This window comes from Lithobates pipiens, unplaced genomic scaffold (assembly GCF_037356315.1).
Source record: "Lithobates pipiens isolate NorthernLeopardFrog02 unplaced genomic scaffold, aLitPip1_a1.2 Scaffold_18, whole genome shotgun sequence".
In the NCBI taxonomy this organism is placed as follows: Eukaryota; Metazoa; Chordata; class Amphibia; order Anura; family Ranidae; genus Lithobates; species Lithobates pipiens.
In genome coordinates, this window is record NW_027507758.1 from 263,413,236 (window position 1) to 263,433,636 (window position 20,401).

Sequence of the window (20,401 nt, forward strand, 5' to 3'; positions counted from 1 at the left end):
TCAGGGATTGCCTGAGGGTAGCAAGAGTAGAGGATAGCCAGACAGGTTGAGTTAGTGAGTTCCAGAGGATGGGAGAGGCTCTGGAGAAATCCTGGAGACAAGCACGGGAGGAGGAGATGAGGGAGCTTGAGAGTAGGAGGTCTTAAGAGGAGCGGAGAGGATGGTTTGGGTGATATTTGGAGACAAGATCGGTGATGTAGCTGAGTTGTGAATGGCTTTGCATGTTTTGGTTAGTATTTTGAATTTAATTTGCTTGGGATTGGGAACCAGTGTAGGGATTGGAGGAGAGGGTTGACAGACGCTGAACGGTGGGTAAGATGGATAAGCCTGGCAGCAACATTCATGATAGACTGAAGAGGGGATAGCCTATGGAGAGGTAGGCCAGTGAGAAGGGTGTTGCATTAGTCAAGGTTAGCGATAACAAAGGAGTGAATGAGGAGCATGGTGGTTTCATTTGTTAAAAAGGGGTGAATTTCAGAGATGTTACGGAGGTGAAGTCTACAAACTTTTGACAATGATTGGATTTAAGGCTGAAAGGACAAGTCAGAGTCTAGGATTACACCTAGTACCCTGGCTTGAGGGGAGGGACTGATGGTTGCATTGCTGATTTTGATGGAAAAGTCATGAAGGGGGCCACGGGAGGGGGGGAATATTAGTAGCTCAGTTTTGGAGAGATATCGTTTAAAGAAGTGGTGTGACAACCAAGCTGATATGTCAGTTAGTAAGTTAGTAATGCGAGAGGAGACTGAAGGAGTGAGGTGAGAAGTAGACAGATAGATTTGTGTGTCATCGCTGTATAAGTGGTATTGGAAGCCATGGGTGGTTATCAAGTGACCAAGGGAGGAGGTGTACATAGAGAAGAGAAGGGGTCCAAGAGCAGAGACTTGGGGGACGTCCACAGAAAGAGGCAATGGAGAAAAGGAGACAGAGTTGTAGGTAACACTGAAGGAGCGCTGTGATAAGTAGGCAGAGAACCAGGATAGAGCAGAATCTTGGAGGCCAAGGGAATGGAGTTTATTGAAAACGAGCGGGTGGTCAACAGTATCAAAGGCTGCAGAGATGTCAAGCAGTAGGTGTATGGGGTAGTGGCTGTTGGTTTTAGCAGTTAATAAATCATCAGTGAGTTTTAGTAAAGCCATTTCTGTGGAGTGCTGTGAGCGAAAGCCAGACTGTAAGGGGTCAAGAAGATTATTTTCACAGAGGTAGGAGCTAAGACTGTTGTAAACTAAGTGTTCTAGAAGTTTAAATTTAGCACTTTATTGGATGATTTAAAGAGACAGGGCATCATTTTTGGTTTCCTATTGCTAGTGTTAAAGTGGGGTTCCACCCAAAAATTGAACTTTTCAGTGATCTGATTCCTCCCCGCCCCTGGTGCCACAATTGGCACCTTTCAAGGGGGAGGGGGGGGGGGGCAGGATACCTGTCTTTCCCACTTTTGGAAGCTTCAGCCGCTGGTATTGATGTCACGGCTGAGGCTCCCTCCACCTCCCTCCTCTTTCCCCTGTCACCGGGCCAGTAGGAGAGAGGAGCGGGCCTCGCACATGTGCAGTAGGGTTCCAGGTGTGAAGCCAAAAGGGTACACTGCCGGGTACCCCTACCCGCAATGGCAGCGGCAGCACCCGACAGTCGATGGAAACATCAGCTGCATTACCAACATCGCTGGACACCAGGACAGGTAAGTGTACTATTATTAAAATCCAGCAGCTGCACTATGTGTAGCTGCTGGTTTTTAGTTTCTTTTTGTATTTTTTGGGTGGACCTCCGCTTTAATGTTAGGCATTGAGTTAGAATTAAAGGTACATTAAACATTTTGCTGGCATGCCTTGTAAACTGTACACTGTTCCTCTTCCTTAACCCTCTATTGCTTTACAGTAATTAGTTCAATGCATATCACCTTATGTGTAACACCATAGAATTAAGCAGTTGATTTATGTTGTATTAGAAGGTGAGAAAGAAGAATATTTAAAAGCCTGTACATGGCAGGTTGTTCAGGTTTATTATCAGAGAGTGCTAGGTTACCAGAAAGCAATACTTTAATTTTTGAGAGTGTTTTTGTGTTGTCAAAAAAACTGTCATAAGAGCTACAAATTAGATGAGAGAATGATGCTGTATGTTAGTAGAAACTTCCATAAGAGCTGGACATTACCAGAGTAACCACCATGACCACTGCACATTATCAGTGCCTCGAAAGCTGCATCCTTGTTTTGTCTTTGGTCTTATCCTGTTTGCCCCAGCTTGGGCTTCATCCTTCTTTCTTGTTCCTAGCTCCTGTATTCTATAGTGTTTGTGCTTCTGTCTTCTGCTACTGAGCTCTGTTCCTGCCTTGCCTGATCACTCTACCTTACGGTTTCATGTCACCTGTGACTAGTTTTAGCTTTTGCTTCTTGTATGTATTCATTATAACCTGTCTGGAATTGACCTGCTATAGCTTATTCTGACTGTTTCAACTTGAGTCTGTGCCTCCAATCAGCCTCTGTGCCTTTTTGTTCTTCTTGTGCGTTTCTTTTCTCAGACTCCCTCCAGATTTCAGCAACCTTGCTTACACACTTCCATACTTAATTTAATACTTAGCTGTCAGCTGTCAAAAAATGTCCTTGCATACGCTGCACTAGCTCCCAAATGACATTACCTTACTGAGTAAAAACTGACTGAGGAAAATGGGAAAATGTCTCACTTTTGCTGCATAGTGTGTGTGTGTGTGTGTGTGTATATACATATATATATATATATATATATATATTAGAGAGAGAGAGAGAGAAGATAAGGAGGTTGATTTACTTAAACAGGAGGGTGCAAAATCTGCAGCAGGTCTGCACAGAAACCAATCAGATTACAGCTCTTTTTTGTCAAAACTTAATTACTGTACATAGTTGGTCTAGTTGAATACAAGACAAAAGTCCATCTAGTTCAACCAATAAAAAGGGGAAAACAAAAAAACAAAAAAACAAAAAAATGTACAAAAATAAGTACAAATGTACAATCTTATATACACAATCCCATACCCGCAGTTGATCCATAGGAAGGCAAAAAAAAACAGCAAAGAATGATCCAATTTGTTCCAGCAGGGGGATAAACTCCTTCCCGATATCCAAAGAGGCAATCAGATTTTCCCTCAATCAACTTTACCTATAAATGTTAGTATCCAGTTATATCAACACAAAGTTCACTGTATGGACCACTTATGTATTTATACATATTGATCATATTCCCCCTTAAAGGCTCCTCCCTGGCTCCTGTTTGTGAAACAATGTTTTTGGGGAGGAAGGGTGGGGGGAGCAGGTACCCGAATTTGACAGGTACCTGCTCCAAGTTCCGTTCCAGTCGCCTAGGCCAGTGGTTCTCAACTCTGTCCCCAAGTACCCCCAACAGGCTGTGTTTGCAGGTGTTCCTTTATCTTGGACAGGGGCTTTAAAACTGACTCAATGTCTTGGTATTTTGGACAGCTATTTAATCTCAGGGAAATTCCCAAAACATGGCCTGTTGGGGGTACTTGAGAACAGGGTTGAGAACCACTGGCCTAGGCAACCAAAAGCAGAAGCTCCCCCTCTTGCAGTCTTCTGGGACATGTGACAGGTCCTAGAAGACTTCGGGACCAGTCACAGACCGCAGCTCCGCTCGCACATGCGTAGTGGTCACCTGCCTGTGAAGCCGCAAGCTGTCACAGCCGGGTGCCCAAAGTAGAGAGGCTGGTACTGCCGAGGGAGGACACGGGGAGAACACTGCTGCGGTGAGTACATCACTGGACCGTGGGACAGGTGAGTGGTTGTTTATTAAAAGTCAGCAGCTACACCTTTTGTAGCTGCTGACTATTAATAAACAAACAAATGACTGGAACTCTGCATTAATCCCCTCTTCTCAAGAGAGAATAAATTCAGTTTTTCTAATGCTTCCTCATAGCTGAGCCATGCCTCTTATCAGTTTAGTTGTCCTTCTCTGCACTTTCTCCAGTTCCTCAATATCCTTTTTGTGAACTGGTGCCTAAAACTGAACTGCATGTTTCAGGTGAGGTCTTACTAATGGTTTGTACAGGTGCAAAATGATATCTATTTCTCTTCTGTCCATACCTTTCTTAAAACAAGAAAGGATTTTGCTTTCTTTGGAAACTGCAGCTTGGCATTGCAAGCTATTATTAGGCTTATGATTATGGAAAGGTGAATGGTTGGGCCCGAGCATAAGTTAGGGCTGAACTTTGGTTGTTCGGATGTTCTGCGAACATGCCAGGTAGTAATGGACGAACTTCCGACGGGACGTTTCGCGAACGCGGCCAAAAGTTCACAAACCGCAAAGTTCGTGGCGGACCCCATTGACTTTAATGGCAGGCGAACCTTAAAAACCTACAGGTCATATTTTCAGCAAAAAAATACTTGCTAGCTGTGCACACATAGTTCCCACCACATGGACACTCACATAACAAAAGTATTAAGTGAATCTGGAATCGACAACGGCAAGCATTTTTTTTTATGTGTGAAATTTTGACAATTCAGGAGTGCATGAAGGCCATGGAGGAGAGGTAAGGTCAGGCCAGGCTATGAAGGGGGTGCAGGAGATGATCAGTGCCACAGTCAGGGCAGAGCAGTCCTGTGCCAGTGTCCCAGTGTGCCAACCTGTGCTTGAGCCCCTCCCTCTGCCCGGCCCTTACCCCCACCTATGCAGGGCTCCACTGCGGTGGTCCGTAGGTGCCAGTCCAGTGCTGATCCTCAGCCATGGTGCTGGCACTGCCTGCTGATTGGCTTCTCTGCTGCTATCTCCCTCACTGTCTGAAACCAGCACCGTGATAGAGACTGAGCACTGACACCAGCACCGTGATAGAGAGCACTGACACCAGCACCAAGATAGAGAGCACTGACACCAGCACCGTGATAGAGAGCACTGTTGGTGGTAGTGTCTTTGGGGGTGCACACAGCAGAGAGTGAAGAGTATGCAGATCGAAAGGATGAGGAGTGTGCAGAAGAGTAAGGCTGAGTGAGTCACTCAACCAAGTCTGGTGCGTCCTTTGACGTAATCACAAGCACCTTCTGCAATTTGCCACTTTGGCTCAAGTCTGTTGCTCCTGCCCTACCCCTACCACCCCTGCGGAAGGGCCTGCCTCTTCCTCTGCCTGTCATTTTTTAAATGACCCTGTGACAAAAGTCTCTAGAGAAGTGCAGTATGTATGTGGAAGAAGGTATATAACACCCCGCTTCAATCTGTCGGTTTGCGTTTGTCACTCTTTGTAGTATCGCTGCAGAACCGCTCAGCAGTTACAATGCTGCACAGTGGAAATGCACTATACTATGCTTTCTATATGTGCAAGTATTTTATACGTATATTTCACCCCTATATACTGCACACCAAATAGTACACCTATACCAGTCCTTAAAAGGACCTTTGTGGACCTTGTAGCTAGTGATTTTCAGACTGTCCATCAGTCCCTACACTGATAAAAGACAGCTGCAGAATCGGTCAGCAGTCAAGTATAATAGGCTTTCTATATTTGAAAGAAAGTATATTATATGTGTACAACCCTATATACTATACACCTATACCAGTCCTTAAAAGGACCTTTGTGGACCTAATAGTAATAGCTAGTGATTAAACTGACTGTCTCTGCTCCACACAGCGTCCTGTCCCTACCCTGACAAAAGACAGCTGCAGAATCGGTCAGCAGTGCACTCAGCAATCAGCAGCACAGCAGTCAGCAGCAGTGCACCAGAACCCTATATACTGTACACCTATACCAGTCCTTAAAAGGACTTTTGTGGACCTAATAGTAATAGCTAGTGATTAAACTGACTGTCCCTGCTCCACACAGCGTCATGTCCCTACACTGACAAAAGACAGCTGCAGAATCGGTCAGCAGTGCACTCAGCAATCAGCAGCACAACAGTCAGCAGCAGTGCACCAGAACCCTATATACTGTACACCTATACCAGTCCTTAAAAGGACTTTTGTGGACCTAATAGCTAGTGATTTGTGACAGTCTGTCCCTGCTCCACACAGCAACCTCTCCCTACACTGACAAAAGACAGAATGTAAAATGGCCACCAGATCAGGTCTATTTATATGGTAGGGGGAATGTCCAATTGTCCATGTGCTGAAATGTTTCAATTGGCTGTCCTGTACCCCATGATGGATATGTCATCATGGGTCAAAGTTCTTTCACAATGTAAACGCATATGTCCGCTGCGCGAACAGCGCCAGAAGTCTGCTGGTTTGGCGAATCGCGAACACGCAAATTTTGCCATGAACCGACCGCTGGGTGAACCACAAGGCCATCCCTAATGCCAGGTCCTTCAGGTCTAGAATGGAAATTAAGGGGAACACTGTTCCAATTTTTTTTTAAAAATGGCATAGGGGTCTTCCCAAAATCCATACCAGACCCTGAAGCCTCTACCCCACACCCCTTGCCCGGTGGTTGTGGGGGTATGTGGGCGGGGGCTTATCGGAATATGGAAGCCCCCTTTAACAAGGGTACCCCCAGATCCCATCCCCTCCCTGTGAATTGGTAAGTGGTACATTGTACCCCTACCATGTCACCAAAAAAAGTGTCAGAAATGGTAAAAAAGACAAAAGACAGCTTGGGACAAGTCCTTTATTAAAAAAATAAAAAAATAAAAATGTCCTGTGATGTAAATCCACACCGCCCGATGGACAAGAAAAAAAAAAAAAGCTGCAACCGGTTTGCCTCTATGGGAGGCTCCCGCCGACTGATGCTTCTTCTAGGTGACAGTTCCTCATAAAGTTGAGGGCGGGGTCACATGGTGACATACACGGGTGACTCTGCCCACCTCTGACGTCATGAGGGCTTTTTATTATAAAAATTTTTTATATTTATTTATTTTTTAATAAAGGACTTGTCCCAAGCTGTCTCTTGTCTTTTTTACCATTTTTCCCACTTTTCTTGGTAACATTTTTCATGTTCGTGTCCCATAGACTTTACCGGTGTTTGTGTGTTCTTCCGAATTTTTTGCCTGTTCGGTGTGTTCTGGTGCAAACCGAACCGGAGGGTTTTCGGCTCATCCATACTTATGATCTACCAGAACACCCAGATCCTTCTCCGCCATTGATTTCCCCAGTTTTACAGCCCCTAGTATATATGATGCATGCATATTCATTTACAAACTGATTTTTTCAGGCCTGTAGACTTTACCTTTACCTAAGTATACCACACCCACAGCCACCCCTCTGTCCAAGGTTTTACTTACCTCCTCATAAAAAAAAAATCTAATTTGTCTGACAGCTTGTCTTTCATGAATCCATGCTGTCTGTTGCTTAAAATATTTTTTCCAGCAATAACTCATCTATATGGTCTTTAATTAAATGCTCCAGTATCTTCCTAACTATAGAAGTTAAAATAACAGGTCTATAGTTACTTGGTAAAGACTTGGATCCCTTTTTAAATATAGGCACCACATAGACCCTAAAATTAGAAACAATAACTTTGATATGACAGAGCCAAATTCTTTAAGGATCCGTGGGTGTGTGCCATCTGGTCCAGGTGCTTTATTCATCTTTAATCACCTTTATTCCTTCTAGATCATATAAATATTGAGTCATTGTGGATCATTTGGGGCTGTATCAATACCATCCCCATTTTGGCCATGAACTCCTCCATGCTCCTTTGCATACACAGAGCCGAAGAAGGTATTTCAGAAATCTACCTTCAGTCACCTACTCTAGATTATTTTGTAAAGGGCCAACATGCTCAGACCTGACCTTTTAACTATTAATATATTTAAATAATTGTTTGGGGTTTTCCTACTATCTTTTGCAACTCCCTCAAAATCCACATCAGACTCTAAGGGCCTGGTACATGTGTGCTCATAAGTTTACATACCCTGGCAGAATTTATGATTTCTTGGCCATTTTCCAGAGAATATGAATGATAACACAAAAACTTTTTTCACTCATGGTTGGCGTATATGGCTGATGCCACTTATTATCAATCAACTCTGCTTATTTTTTTTAAATCATAATGGCAACATAAATTACCCAAATGACCCTAATCAAAAGCTTACATAAGCTGGTGATTTTGGCACACAAGTTGACACAAAGGGGTTTGAATTGCTATTAAAGGTAACCATCCTCACCTGTGATCTATTTGCTTGTAATTAGTGTATGTGTATAAAAGGTTAATGAGTTTCTGGACTCCTGACAGACCCTTGTATATCCCTTTCCTGTTTTATACAATTCAACTACCTTTCCCGCCGATCCTTTGACAATTCTTTTGCTTTCCCCTTGACTCAGAATGCAGAAACGTCAGTGTAGCACTGGATGAAAGTCCAGTGCTACACTGACGTTTCTGCATTCTGAGTCAAGGGGAAAGCAAAAGAATTGTCAAAGGATCTGCGGGAAAGGTAGTTGAATTGTATAAAACAGGAAAGGGATATAAAAAGATATCCAAGGAATTCAGAATGACAATCTTCAAACTCTAATCAAGTGGAAAATAAGGGGTTCTGATGAAAGCAAAGCATGGTATGGTAGACCAATTAATATTTCAGCTACAACTTCCAGGAAAATTGTTTGGGATGCAAAGAAAAACTCACAAATAACTTCAGGTGAAATACAAAACTCTCTGAAAACATGTGGTGTTGCTGTTTCAAGATGCACAATAAGGAGGCACTTGAAGAAAGATGGGCTGCATGGTCGAGTTGCCAGAAGAAAGCCATCACTACGCAAATACCACAAACTATTCTGCTTATAATACGCCAAACAGCACAATTTGGAGTGATGAGACCAAAATTGAGCTTTTTGGCTACAACTATAAATGCTACATTTGGAGATGAGTCAATAAGGCTTATGATGAAATGTACACCATTCCTACTGTGCAAAATGGAGGTGGAGCGCTGATTATATGGGGGTGCATGAGCTACAAAGGCAGGGGAAATTTGGTCAAAATTGATAGCAAGGTGAATGCAGTATGTTATCAAAAAATACTGGAGGAACATTTGCATCCAGGGGACGTATTTGGATGTTCCAACATGACAATGATCCAAAACACAAGGCCAAGTAAACTTGTCATTGGCTACAGCAGAATAAAATGAAGGTTCTGGAGTGACCATCTCAGTCTCCTGACCTCAATATCATTGAGCCACTCTGGGAAGATCTCAAACATGCAGTTCATGCAAGACAGCCAAAGAATTTCCAGGAACTGGAGGCTTTTTGCCAAAGGAATGGGCAGCTTTACCATCTGAGAAGATAAAGAGATCCACAAATACCACAAAAGACTTCAAGCTATCATTGATGTTAAAGGGGGCACTACACGGTATTTAAACTTTTGATCAGAGTCATTTGGGTAGTTTCTGTTGCCATTATAATTTAAAACTGGTTGGCAGTTATTTTAGAAGTGACCAATGTAAAGTCCATATACTAGAGGACCGAGTATAGCTTCACGTGGCCATTTTGTTGTGGATTGTAATATACGGCCAGCCAGTGGTTAGTACAAGGTGACAGAATACTAAGCTAAAACTGTAGTTTATATACATAAATAAAAATCCAAATTAATGGGGATGAAAAAGAATAATCTTGAGCACTAATTCATGAACCTCCACCTACCAGAAATAATATGAGGTGTAAGTAATAAAAAATCTCAATCCCACATATGCTAAAGACCAGTATCAATTGTGGTCTTACATATAACCTTCTGCATATTAAATGTATTGATAAATAACTAAAATGATAAATTCATCAAAATTGGGCAGATATATCCGATACTGTTACATGCTAATAAAAAGATATATTAAAATATCACCACCAGTCGGCCGTATATTACAATCCACAACAAAATGGCTACCATGAAGCTATACTCGGTCCTCTGCTATATGAACTTTACACTGATCACTTCTAAAATGGCCGCCGACCAGTTCCACATGGTGGCTTTAACAAAATAGCGACCACTGCATTGCCTGTCCCTGGCATATACAGTAAATACATTGAACAATCAAGAGTATCTTGCTTAATTTGATGTGTTTTAATGTTTATTTGATGTAAGCATATTATTTATTCAATAAAACTTGTGGCATTTTTATACTACACTATGGGAGGCACTATACGTATATGTTTCACTCTAACATGTTGGTAAGTGCAAGGAAAACAGCACCTTAAAAGGGACCAGAACTTGAGTTTTGATCATTATATCTGGGAGAATAGAGAGAGCACCTGGAGCCAATTGGGATTCGAACACCAACTTGGATTTTTTTTCTATGGCACAATTAATTATAAATTAAGGTGAGAGTTCTGTGAGCACTGAGGTGACAAGTGAAACTTGGAGCAACAGCACGTTTTTTTTTTTTTAGCCTGTTGTTTGTCACATTTGAAGTTTATTGGTTTATCACACAAAATACACCCAGCAATTAATATTTATGTGGTTATAGGCACTGTTTCTTTATTAATTTCCATCATTATTATGTATATACAGTGGTATGTGAATGTTAGGTTATATCTATCTATATCTAACCTTGTTTCTGGCTGTGCAATACCATCACTAATGTATATGCTTTCACACTGTGAGAACACATCATGTGTTGCAGCAACCTTTGATATTTTATTTTTGTTGCGTATTATACATTATAATTAGAGGATTTATAGTATACATGTGGGTAGCGCAGGGGTCACTTTATTTATTGATACTGGAAGATGTCACTACATCTGCTGTATGTGGAGTTTCTGATCAGGTCTGCCTAAAAAAGCTGAAAAACAAATCTAATTGAAAAACTGACAAACAAATCTAATTGAAAAACCCATGTGAAAGGACCCTCAGAGCTCTAAAGTGGCTAAATGCAAACTATTACATCTTGACAAAAAAGTTATATTGTTCTACCAGAAAAGTCACAAGAACACTCCAGATTTAAGCATTACATAATGAATAATGTATTTATGAAACTTCTCTAGCAGTTTAAGTCTTCTTGAAAAAATTACTAATAATGTTCAGGCATATTTCATAGGTCATACTGTTCTCAGTTGAGCCTTGTTTTATTTAGCTTCTGTCTGAAATGCAAGCCGATTTCTAATTTTGTAGTCAGTTTATTGTCAAAGTTAAAACGTTACAGAATAACATGTGGCATACATTTAAAACTATAGAAAATAATATCTCCAACAAACCTAATGAGGTTTCCTGAAGACATATAAAAGTGCATCTAAAGAACTTTTTTAAGTTTTGGACAACTTGGACACCTGAGCAATAAGTGAGGGACAGTCCAAATTGTCAAGATGTCCCTAGAACAACAATAGAAGGAAAATCTTACAAAGTAAAGGACAGTAAGTGAAGGGAAATTTCTTTAATGCGACGCACAGAAAAGTGCAAAAAAGAAAGAAAAAAAAACTGTTTGTTTTTCTCTTCCTGTACCATGCAAGACTACTAACCACTGCACTGTTATTGACACCATATATGTCTTAATACCACTATGCCATAACTGTCTCTGACTATGATGTGCATTTATACTATGTTTGTACCTTTAACATTTTCAATAAAAAATATTTGGGAAAAAATCTGATATTTTCACCCTACCTATAGTACCTGACCGCGAGAATGATCCCATCACGCTGGTTCTCGGCGACAGGGCACTGTACATCTCGCGCTGGCTGCAATAGGAAAATGTCACACTTTGCTATTGCAGCGAGTGCGAGAAAGAAGCGACAATGTCGACTCTCTAATAAAACCGGCATGGGTTCCCCTCCAGGGGCATAGCAGGCCCTTGGGTCTGGTATGAATTTTAAGGGGAACCCCCTACGCTGAAGAAACAGCGTGGGCGTCCCCCCAAAATCCATACCAGACCCTTATCTGAGCACGCAGTCCAGCCGGTCAGGAAAAGGGGTGGGGATGAACGAGCGCCCCCCTTCCCTGAACCGTAACATGCCATATGCCCTGGCCGTTGGTTGGCGGGGTCTGAGGGTGGGGGGCTTATTGGAATCCGGGAGCCCCTTTAATAAGGGGACCCCCAGATCCCGGCCCCCCCACCCTATGTGAATGCGTATGGGGCTACATGGTACCCCTACCTATTCACCTGGGGAAAAAGTTTCAATAAAAAAACACACTAGACAGGTTTTTAAAGTAATTTATTAGGCAGCTCCGGGTTCTTCTTTCGACTTCAGGGGTCTTCTTCCGACTTCTTTGCACTCTCCAGTTCTTCTCCGTGCTCTCTGGTTCTTCTTTGCGCTCTCCAGCCTCTTCTCCCCCGCTCTCCGGTTCTTCTGCCGGCTCCTCCGATATCTTCTTCCAGCTCTTTTACTAGTGATGGCCCGGTCTTCTGCGTCCTTCTTCCCTCTTCTCTTCTTCCGATGTTAACACAACGCTCTCTCCCGCTATAATACCGTGTGCGACCACTTATATAGGCATGGGGAGTGGTCACCAGGTGATGTCCCACGGTGACCCCGCCCCTTATGATGTCAAGTCCCGAGGCATGCTGGGACTGGGCTGCATGCTTGGATAAGGGTCTGGTATGGATTTTGGGGGGACCCCCACAACTTTTTTTCAGTGTAGGGGGTTCCCCTTAAAATCCATACCATACCTAAGGGCCTGGAATGCTCTTGGAGGGGAACCCATGCCGGTTATTTATTAAAAATTTGGTGTGGAGTTTTCCCTCAAGATTCATACCAAACACAGTGCCTAGTATTGGTGGGGATCCAAGTCGGATCCCCGCACCAGTGTGAACACGGCCTCAATATCAGCAATGCTTGTCGCTCATTGGAAAAGGAAAAAACACATTTTTCCTTTCCCGATGCGAGCCAGCTCAGAGCTGGCTCCCCGCGACGGGGCTCGCAGGGTGTCAATCCCACCGATAAAATTGGCGAGATTGACACAATATCGCAGTCACCTACTGTATATAGCATAGTTGTATGTATGTGTTAAATGTTCACTAGCTGGAAATGTGCAATTAAATTATAAATTTAAGCTCCTAGGGGCATCTGGTTATTTTTTCCTGCCTCTAAATGCCCTTTGCATCTTAGCATATGTCTCCATGCACACACAGACATTCAGAGAAAGGGGCTTTAGAAAGCAGAAAAAACAAACTCACTGCCAGCGCATCCAGAAGCAGTGGCGTTTTGGCAGAAAAATACTTGATGCCTGTAAACACACCTAAAAGCATGTAAACTCATCTAAATGCGTCTAAGCAATTATTATTCTGGCCATTAAATGAATTAACCCCCCAAATGCTTGATGCACCTAAATGTGTCACAAGCATTTACAAGCATGCGTTTTTTTTTTTTATCAGACAAATAACCACTGCCAGGAGGAAAGGTGTCTAGGCGACATAGCAAAATGTTCAGTTTGCAGGAGGCCAAAAAAAAACACAACATTTCCTGGTCTTACTAGTGTCTTACCAGGAAATATCCAAAACAGGTATGCTTCTAGAAGATGATTTCTTTTCCTGTGTATCTATACGGACATACAGTATATTTGAATTAGCAATAATAAAAGTTAAAGAGAAGCTCCAGCTCCCCCTATAAAAAAATAAAAAATAAAGTCAGTGGCTACAAATATTGGGGCACTTACCTGTCCAGGCATCCAGGGGTGTCATTCACTCAAGCCAATTCTTCAGTCGGCTATCAGTTACTGGCGCCACCATCTTGACTAAGGAAACTAGCAGTGAATCCTTGCGACTTCACAGCCGGTTTCCTACTGCAAATGCATGAATGGGCCACAGACTTCTGGGAACTGTGAAGTAAGGTGAAGGAAGGGGGCCGAACCTCAGGCTCAGTTTGCCGTGGTCAAAACCAGATACCCGCTCCCACCTCCCCACCAAAAGGTCCCAAATGTGACAGCAGAAGGGAGGGGAGATGCAGACAAGGGGAGCTTCCCCTTTTGGGTGGAGCTCCACTTTAAGGTTTAAAACTGTCATAAACCCAGTTTAAATTTTTCTTCATATCTAACTCTTTTTTGGGTAAAAGGGATGAAAATACTCAGGTGTTTTAATACATGTTTTTCTTGTTTTTAAATGATTAAGATCAATTGTGGAAGTTCTATGCCCAGGACTGATACATACAACTAGCCCAATTGTCTATCACATATTTCTTTAATATGCTAAGAGGTACCATTCCACTTTTATTTCTTACATCAGCATATAATGAAATTTTTTTGTTTTAATAATCTCTAAAGCATCACCATACACCGCTCTTTAATAGAAGGTATACCATTTTGTGCATTAAAGCCTAATTAAATTTTTAGATTAAATTACCTAATTACATTCCAGGTGTATACAAAAAATACTCTACAAAGTCTTATAAGTTGTGTATTTAAAAATCAGCAACAGCCTGAATAGAAAAGCCTTTGTCCTGCCACCGTTCTGCAGAAAAGCACCCTTGTTATACATACGGGGAAGCCCCTATATATGCCCCCTGAGTCAGAGCCAGTGCTCTCCAGTAAGCAGAAAGTATGGCATTTTCTAATTGCAGAGCTACAGTTCTGATTAGATTTGCAGAGGCTGCTTCCCTACAAGTTTTATTTCTAGGTCTGCTGGACTTTTGGGAAGAAAAAGTCCGCTGGAGCCCACACACGATCAAATTCTCAGACGGATTCCAGTCCGCCGAACCAAGTCGTCGAAAAGTCGTGTATTATTATTATTATTATTATTATTATTAGTCGCGGCATTATTGTATCTAAGAACATAAATGTAATGTATTGCAGCTTACCAGCCCTTAGATGTAATTTTTTTTTTTTGTGCACAGGAAGTTATGAGCTCACTGCATTTCCTGCAGGGTCAACAGGCATTTTCCTGTATTTGCACAAAATATATTTATATTTATAAATGTATTTGCATAAAATATATATTTATATATTTATCCTTAAAAAAAAAAAAAAATACAGCAACCATATCGATTTGCAAAAAATATACTTATCCTTAAAAAAAAAAAAAAATTCAGCAACCATATCTATGGACTGATAAGCTTCAATACATTATATATTAGTTCTTAGGTTGAGATAACCTTTAGGTGTCTATGTTAATGAGTTTTTTAAATAAAGGATTGTAACAATCCACTTATGTCTAATGTCTGATGGAAGTAATCCCGTTTTATGCGTGGAACTCATTTTAAGAACTCATTTTATGTCTAATGATAATATGTGAGAATAAGATTCCAGAGTATACTGTACAGTTTCCTGCTAAAGGCCAAGGGTTTGAGGTGAAAGTTATAAGCTCACCAATTTCTAAATGTAGCACTTCACGTGCCTTTGCCCTTTCTCTATAGATTGCCTTGCTTTCTGGTATCTGCTTTCTCTCTTGTTTGTTACACGTTCTCTTCCTCATTTTAGCTTTTACAGTTATTTCTTTTTGTTCTACTTTCCTGTGCTTTTTTTTTCTACTGATGTATTTCTCCTATAATCCCTTCTTTACACCAGCCACCATCAACAATCATTGCAAACAGTTGATTATATCACCACTCTGTCCCTTGTAATAGTGTGAATTTTCCACTACTAGCCAACTTAGAAGTGTCTCTTGCTCCATGCTTATTGATAAAAAAGCTCCACAGGAGGATCTAGCCCTTGTGTGCTACATAAGCACCACACCATTCCCTCCCCTTAAACTATGATCACCTAGAACACTCAAAAAGATTACAGATAAGACACTATAAATGTTTCAGCACATATTTCATATTAGGACCTACATGCACACATTAGAAAAATAAATATGGATCTCTATGTCTTAAATTTAAGTTGCCAGCTGCAACACACCCATTGCCATTTTTCTAGCCATCGGTCGGAACTGGAGGATTAATTTGTTTAAATGAACATTAGGGTTACTATAGATGTATTAATACACCTCTTGTTATCAAATAAAATGTGACTGACCAATAGTTGGGAAACAATGTGCTAGTGATTGCAAGCCTCTGAGGCACCCCTTATAAAACAAAAAAAACAAAAAAAATATATATATTTTTTAAAATCTATGTACTGTATACTGTAAGCTATTAACTAAGGATGAGCTTTATGTTTGGGTCAAACATGAGTTTGACTCGAACATTGGCTGGTCACCTGTTTGGGGTGTTCGTGGCAAATTTGAAAGCCACGGAACACCCTTCAAAATCTATGGGAGAAATCAAAAGTGATCATTTTAAAGGCTTATATGTATGCTATTGTCATAAAAAATGTTTGGGGACCTGGGTCCTACCCCAGGGGACATGTATCAATGCAAAAAAAAGTTTTAAAAATGGCAGTTTTTTCGGGAGCAGTGATTTTAACCACTTAAGGACCGCTGCCTGTACATATACATTGGCACAATGGCACGGCCAGGCACATCAATGTGGTGGTGGTGGCGGCAGTCCGTTTCACTTCAGGAGCAATCCGTGATGAGGGGACGGCCATTGATTTCTGGCCACCCCCTCACGATCGCCCCTGGTGAATGAGAAGCTTCCCCTACCTGTGAACTGTAAACACAGGAAGGAGGAAGTGATGTCACTCTCCTCGTGACGGTCTTTTTGACTGGAACGCCAAGGAGAGAAGACATCCAAATAAGTGCACAACACTACACTGACACATAGGTACACATAGGCACACTTTTCACCCCCCCCCAGTCACCCCCCGTTCACCCCCCAGATTACCCTTTGCCCCCTCAGTCACAGTGTCACTGATTGCAGTGGTCATTTGTTTACTGATTACTGCATTTAGTGTCATTTGTGATTGTAAAAAGTGACAGGGCAGTTAGCTTTAGGCCCCTTTAGGTCCAGGGTAGCCCCCTACTCCCCTAATAAAGATTTACCCCTTAATTGCCCCCCCAGGTAACCCTTTCACCCCCTTTTGCCAGTGTCACTAAGCATTCATCAGGAACCCCCATATATTACCTAATAAAGGTTTTAACCCCCCTGATTGCCCCTAGTTAACCCTTTCACCAGTGATCACTGTATAAGTGTCACTGGTGACGCTGGTTAGCCAGTTCGTTATCTAGTTATTTAGGGTCCCCGTCAGGTTTTTATATAGCGTTAGGTACCCCCATATATTACCTAATAAAGGTTTTAACCCCCTGATTGCCCCTAGTTAACCCTTTCACCAGTGATCACCTTATAAGTGTTACTGGTGATGCTGGTTAGTTTGTTTGCTTTTTATAGCACCAGGGTGATATCAAATATGTTTTAGTGTCAGATAGGGTCTGCGTCGCCCCAGGCAGAGTCAGGTTAGTGCCAGTACCGCTAACACCCATGCGCAAAGCATACACCTCCCTTAGTGGTATAGTATCTGAACAGATCAATATCTGATCTGATCAGATCTATGCTACCGTCCTCAGCAGTTTAGGGTTCCAAAAAACTAATTGTTAGCGGTATCAGCCCAGATACCTGCTAGCACCTGCATTGTGCCCCTCCGCCCAGCCCAGCCCACCCAAGTGCAGTATCGGTCGATCACTGTCACTTACAAAACACAGCACACATAACTGCAGCATTCGCAGAGTCAGGCCTGATCCCTGCGATCGCTAACAGCTTTTTTTGGTAGCGTTTTATACAGTTGCTGACAGCCTAGGTGCTTTTTTACCTGTGAATCTCACTAGTTGTACCAGTAAATTTAGAGCCCAAAATGGCAAATCGAAGGTACACTAGTGAAGAGGCCTACACATTTCTGAGCATGACAGATAGTGAAGAGGAGGTCACTCATCTGTCAGATTCAGGCTCAGAATACGATCCTGTAGATGACAGCGGCTCCATGACAGATAGCTCTGGCGACCCCCATGCATTTTTTTTTTACATTTTGGTTTGGGGTTCCCCTGTGGGGGAATCCCATGTCATTTTTTTCAATGACTTTTATGTGTATTGCCAGGACTGACAATTTATTATAGCCGTGAGTACTTTTAAATGACTTTTTTTTCCATTAGAAATGTAATTTTGCTCTCGCACTGTTCTGAACACGGGAAACGGGAAACGAAATTTAAAGGAATATTATACTTTTATTGTTCCAGTTTAAGCAGCATTAAAATCACTGCTCCCGAAAAACTTCTGTTTTTAAAACAATTTTTTGCATTGATACAAATCCCCTGGGGCAGGACCCAAACACTTTTTATGACAATACCATACATATAAGCCTTTAAAATTAGTACTTTTTATTTTTCATGTTTGTGTCCCATAGACTTTAACGATGTTCGCGTGTTCGAACTAATTTTTTGCCTGTTCGCATATTCTGCTATTAAATGAACCGGGGGTGGGGGGGGGGGAGGTTGTTCGGCTCATCCCTGCTATTAACACTTCCCATAGATTAGGCAAATTGAACACTCCTTTTAAAAGTAAATTAAAAAAAAAACTGTTTTAATTTGAACTTGAACAAAATTTACCCTGAAAATATATTCTAGGACTATAACACTCCTCCAAACTCCACATAGGCCTGATGCTGGGTGACATCAGCCTGTTCAATAAAAAATGGCCGACATTCAGCCTGTGTGTATGGCAGCCGGTCAGACGAGCATACTGGAACTGAGAGTATTTTTTCGTTCAACCCGGAAACAACTCTAATGCCTTGTACACACGGTCGGAGATTCCGACAACAAATTCCGTCAGATTTTTTCCGATGGATTTTGTCCTAAACTGGTGTTGCATACACACAGTCAGACAAAGTTGAACACCCTTACACAGTTTTCACCAGAACAGCTGTCCCCTTTGTAAGATTACCCTTGTTTTTTGATGACCACTAAAATTTTGATTTTCCATCACAATGGTCACCAGGACAAACAGAGGAGTAAATAAATCGAGTGTAGACACAGACAATACAAACACAACAGGGATTAAATTGTTCATCACATCATCAAAAACAGAAAAATGTTTGGCATTTCATATGTGTTTTCTTAGTTAAAGAATATGTTACCCCAGAATTTCATATTCCAGATATGTGCCTGCTGTACCATGTTCTTGTATACAAAAGTGTCCTGTTCTCTTAATGTGGCTTCCTTTTTGTTAAATCCCTGGTGCTCCTGCCATGGATATTAAAAACGGACCACACTAAGCATAAGAGCACACGGTGGTCAGTTCTCTAGCTATTCTGGGAGCTCAGCCTGCTCTCATCCAATGATCAGACTTGTCCTGACTCACCTCCCCCTGCACAGCCTTTCACGGGGAAGTTCAGTGTGCTGTTGCGTCTCCTCCCTCAGCTCTTATGTAGCTGAGAACAGAGAATAAGTGATCACTTATAAAAAGGGGAAAAATAAATTTATTTTATCTATCTATCTATCTATCTATCTATCTATCTATCTATCTATATATATATATATATATATATATATATATATATATATATATATATATATCTATATAGATATAAATCTATACGCAAATGTCTTACATTTCCATTCTATTTTAAACTGAATGGGTTGATTCACAAGGTGAGAGTTTACAGTACAATCACTTTAACGTTTTTTTACCCTGGTTAAGCATTTTTGGTGCTAAACAACCTTCAGCATTTGTGCAGCGATTGAAAATAACAACCAGAGAACATAAAAAAGCCCATTAAGTAACAATCAATGCAACATAAAAAAATAAATAAATAAATAACCGAAGCCTGATTAAAGACAATTTTCAACCAATAGAAATGTAAAAACTCTCTATAAAGAACTAGCGTAGTATAAGTCATCTACCTGGCCAGTATCCAAATTATAGCTGTGTGGTTAAATGATTATTAGAAAGTATTTAACTTGTGCATTTACTTCCAGCAGCCCAGTAAGATTTGCATGTAAATCTTTCCTTTAGGTGCTGTTATACATTAAATGGAAGACATTCATCACTAAAATCTCTCATTGCTGTTTAATGATAATTATTTTACATTGGAAACTCTGCTGATGTGCCACAGATTTTTATCTTTTTCAGTCTTCTTGTAGCCCACTCTTACATATACAGAACAAACTCCAGCAGGGGTATTGTGAAAGCTTTTTAGGCACAGTAGTATAATCCATTTTATATGTACTAAAAAGACACAGTGAATACATACTTTACTTGCAGTTGGCTTTGTAAAGACAATCTGAACATGTATAATTTCATGTCACCTGTTGCTCTTACCTTACAGCTGCATTGTCCAGTCTCTTCACATGAACATTTCTTTGTCTCTTGATCACAGCTCTCTGGTTTACTTCCTGCCGACTCACAGTCGCAGCTGATGCACTTTGGGTAATTCATGTATCCCACTCTGCAGCTGGTACATTTGTCCCCAGAGAAATTTGGTCCACAGAAACAGCAACCTGTGTCTGGATTACATTGTGTACTGAGCGATCCTGGAACACCGCAGTCACAAGCCTAAAAAAAAAAAAAATACGTACAGACAGTATTAAGTGTGTTTTTCTTTACGGGAACTGTTTTTACACAAAAGCAACACATCCAATATAATCATTGCAAATAGTAACATTTTACCTCAGCTCCTAAATATTTCATTTATTTCAACCACCTAATTAAAATTTGTCCTAAAATGGATATTACTTGGTGTGGGGAGTTGGGACCTAGACCAAGGGAAGTAATTCTTGCAATTTTT

General features: G+C 41.3%; 1 protein-coding gene across 6 annotated transcripts in view; it reads right to left on the bottom strand.

Moving 5' to 3' along the window:
• LAMA2 (laminin subunit alpha 2) overlaps nucleotides 1-20,401 on the bottom strand; it is a 1,237,914-nt gene that overhangs the window by 360,499 nt on the left and 857,014 nt on the right. For all 6 annotated transcript variants that reach the window (XM_077486899.1, XM_077486900.1, XM_077486895.1 and 3 more), the window contains one exon: nucleotides 19,936-20,169. In XM_077486899.1, the coding sequence (XP_077343025.1) occupies nucleotides 19,936-20,169 (234 nt within the window). The remainder of the gene's footprint in view (nucleotides 1-19,935; nucleotides 20,170-20,401) is intronic.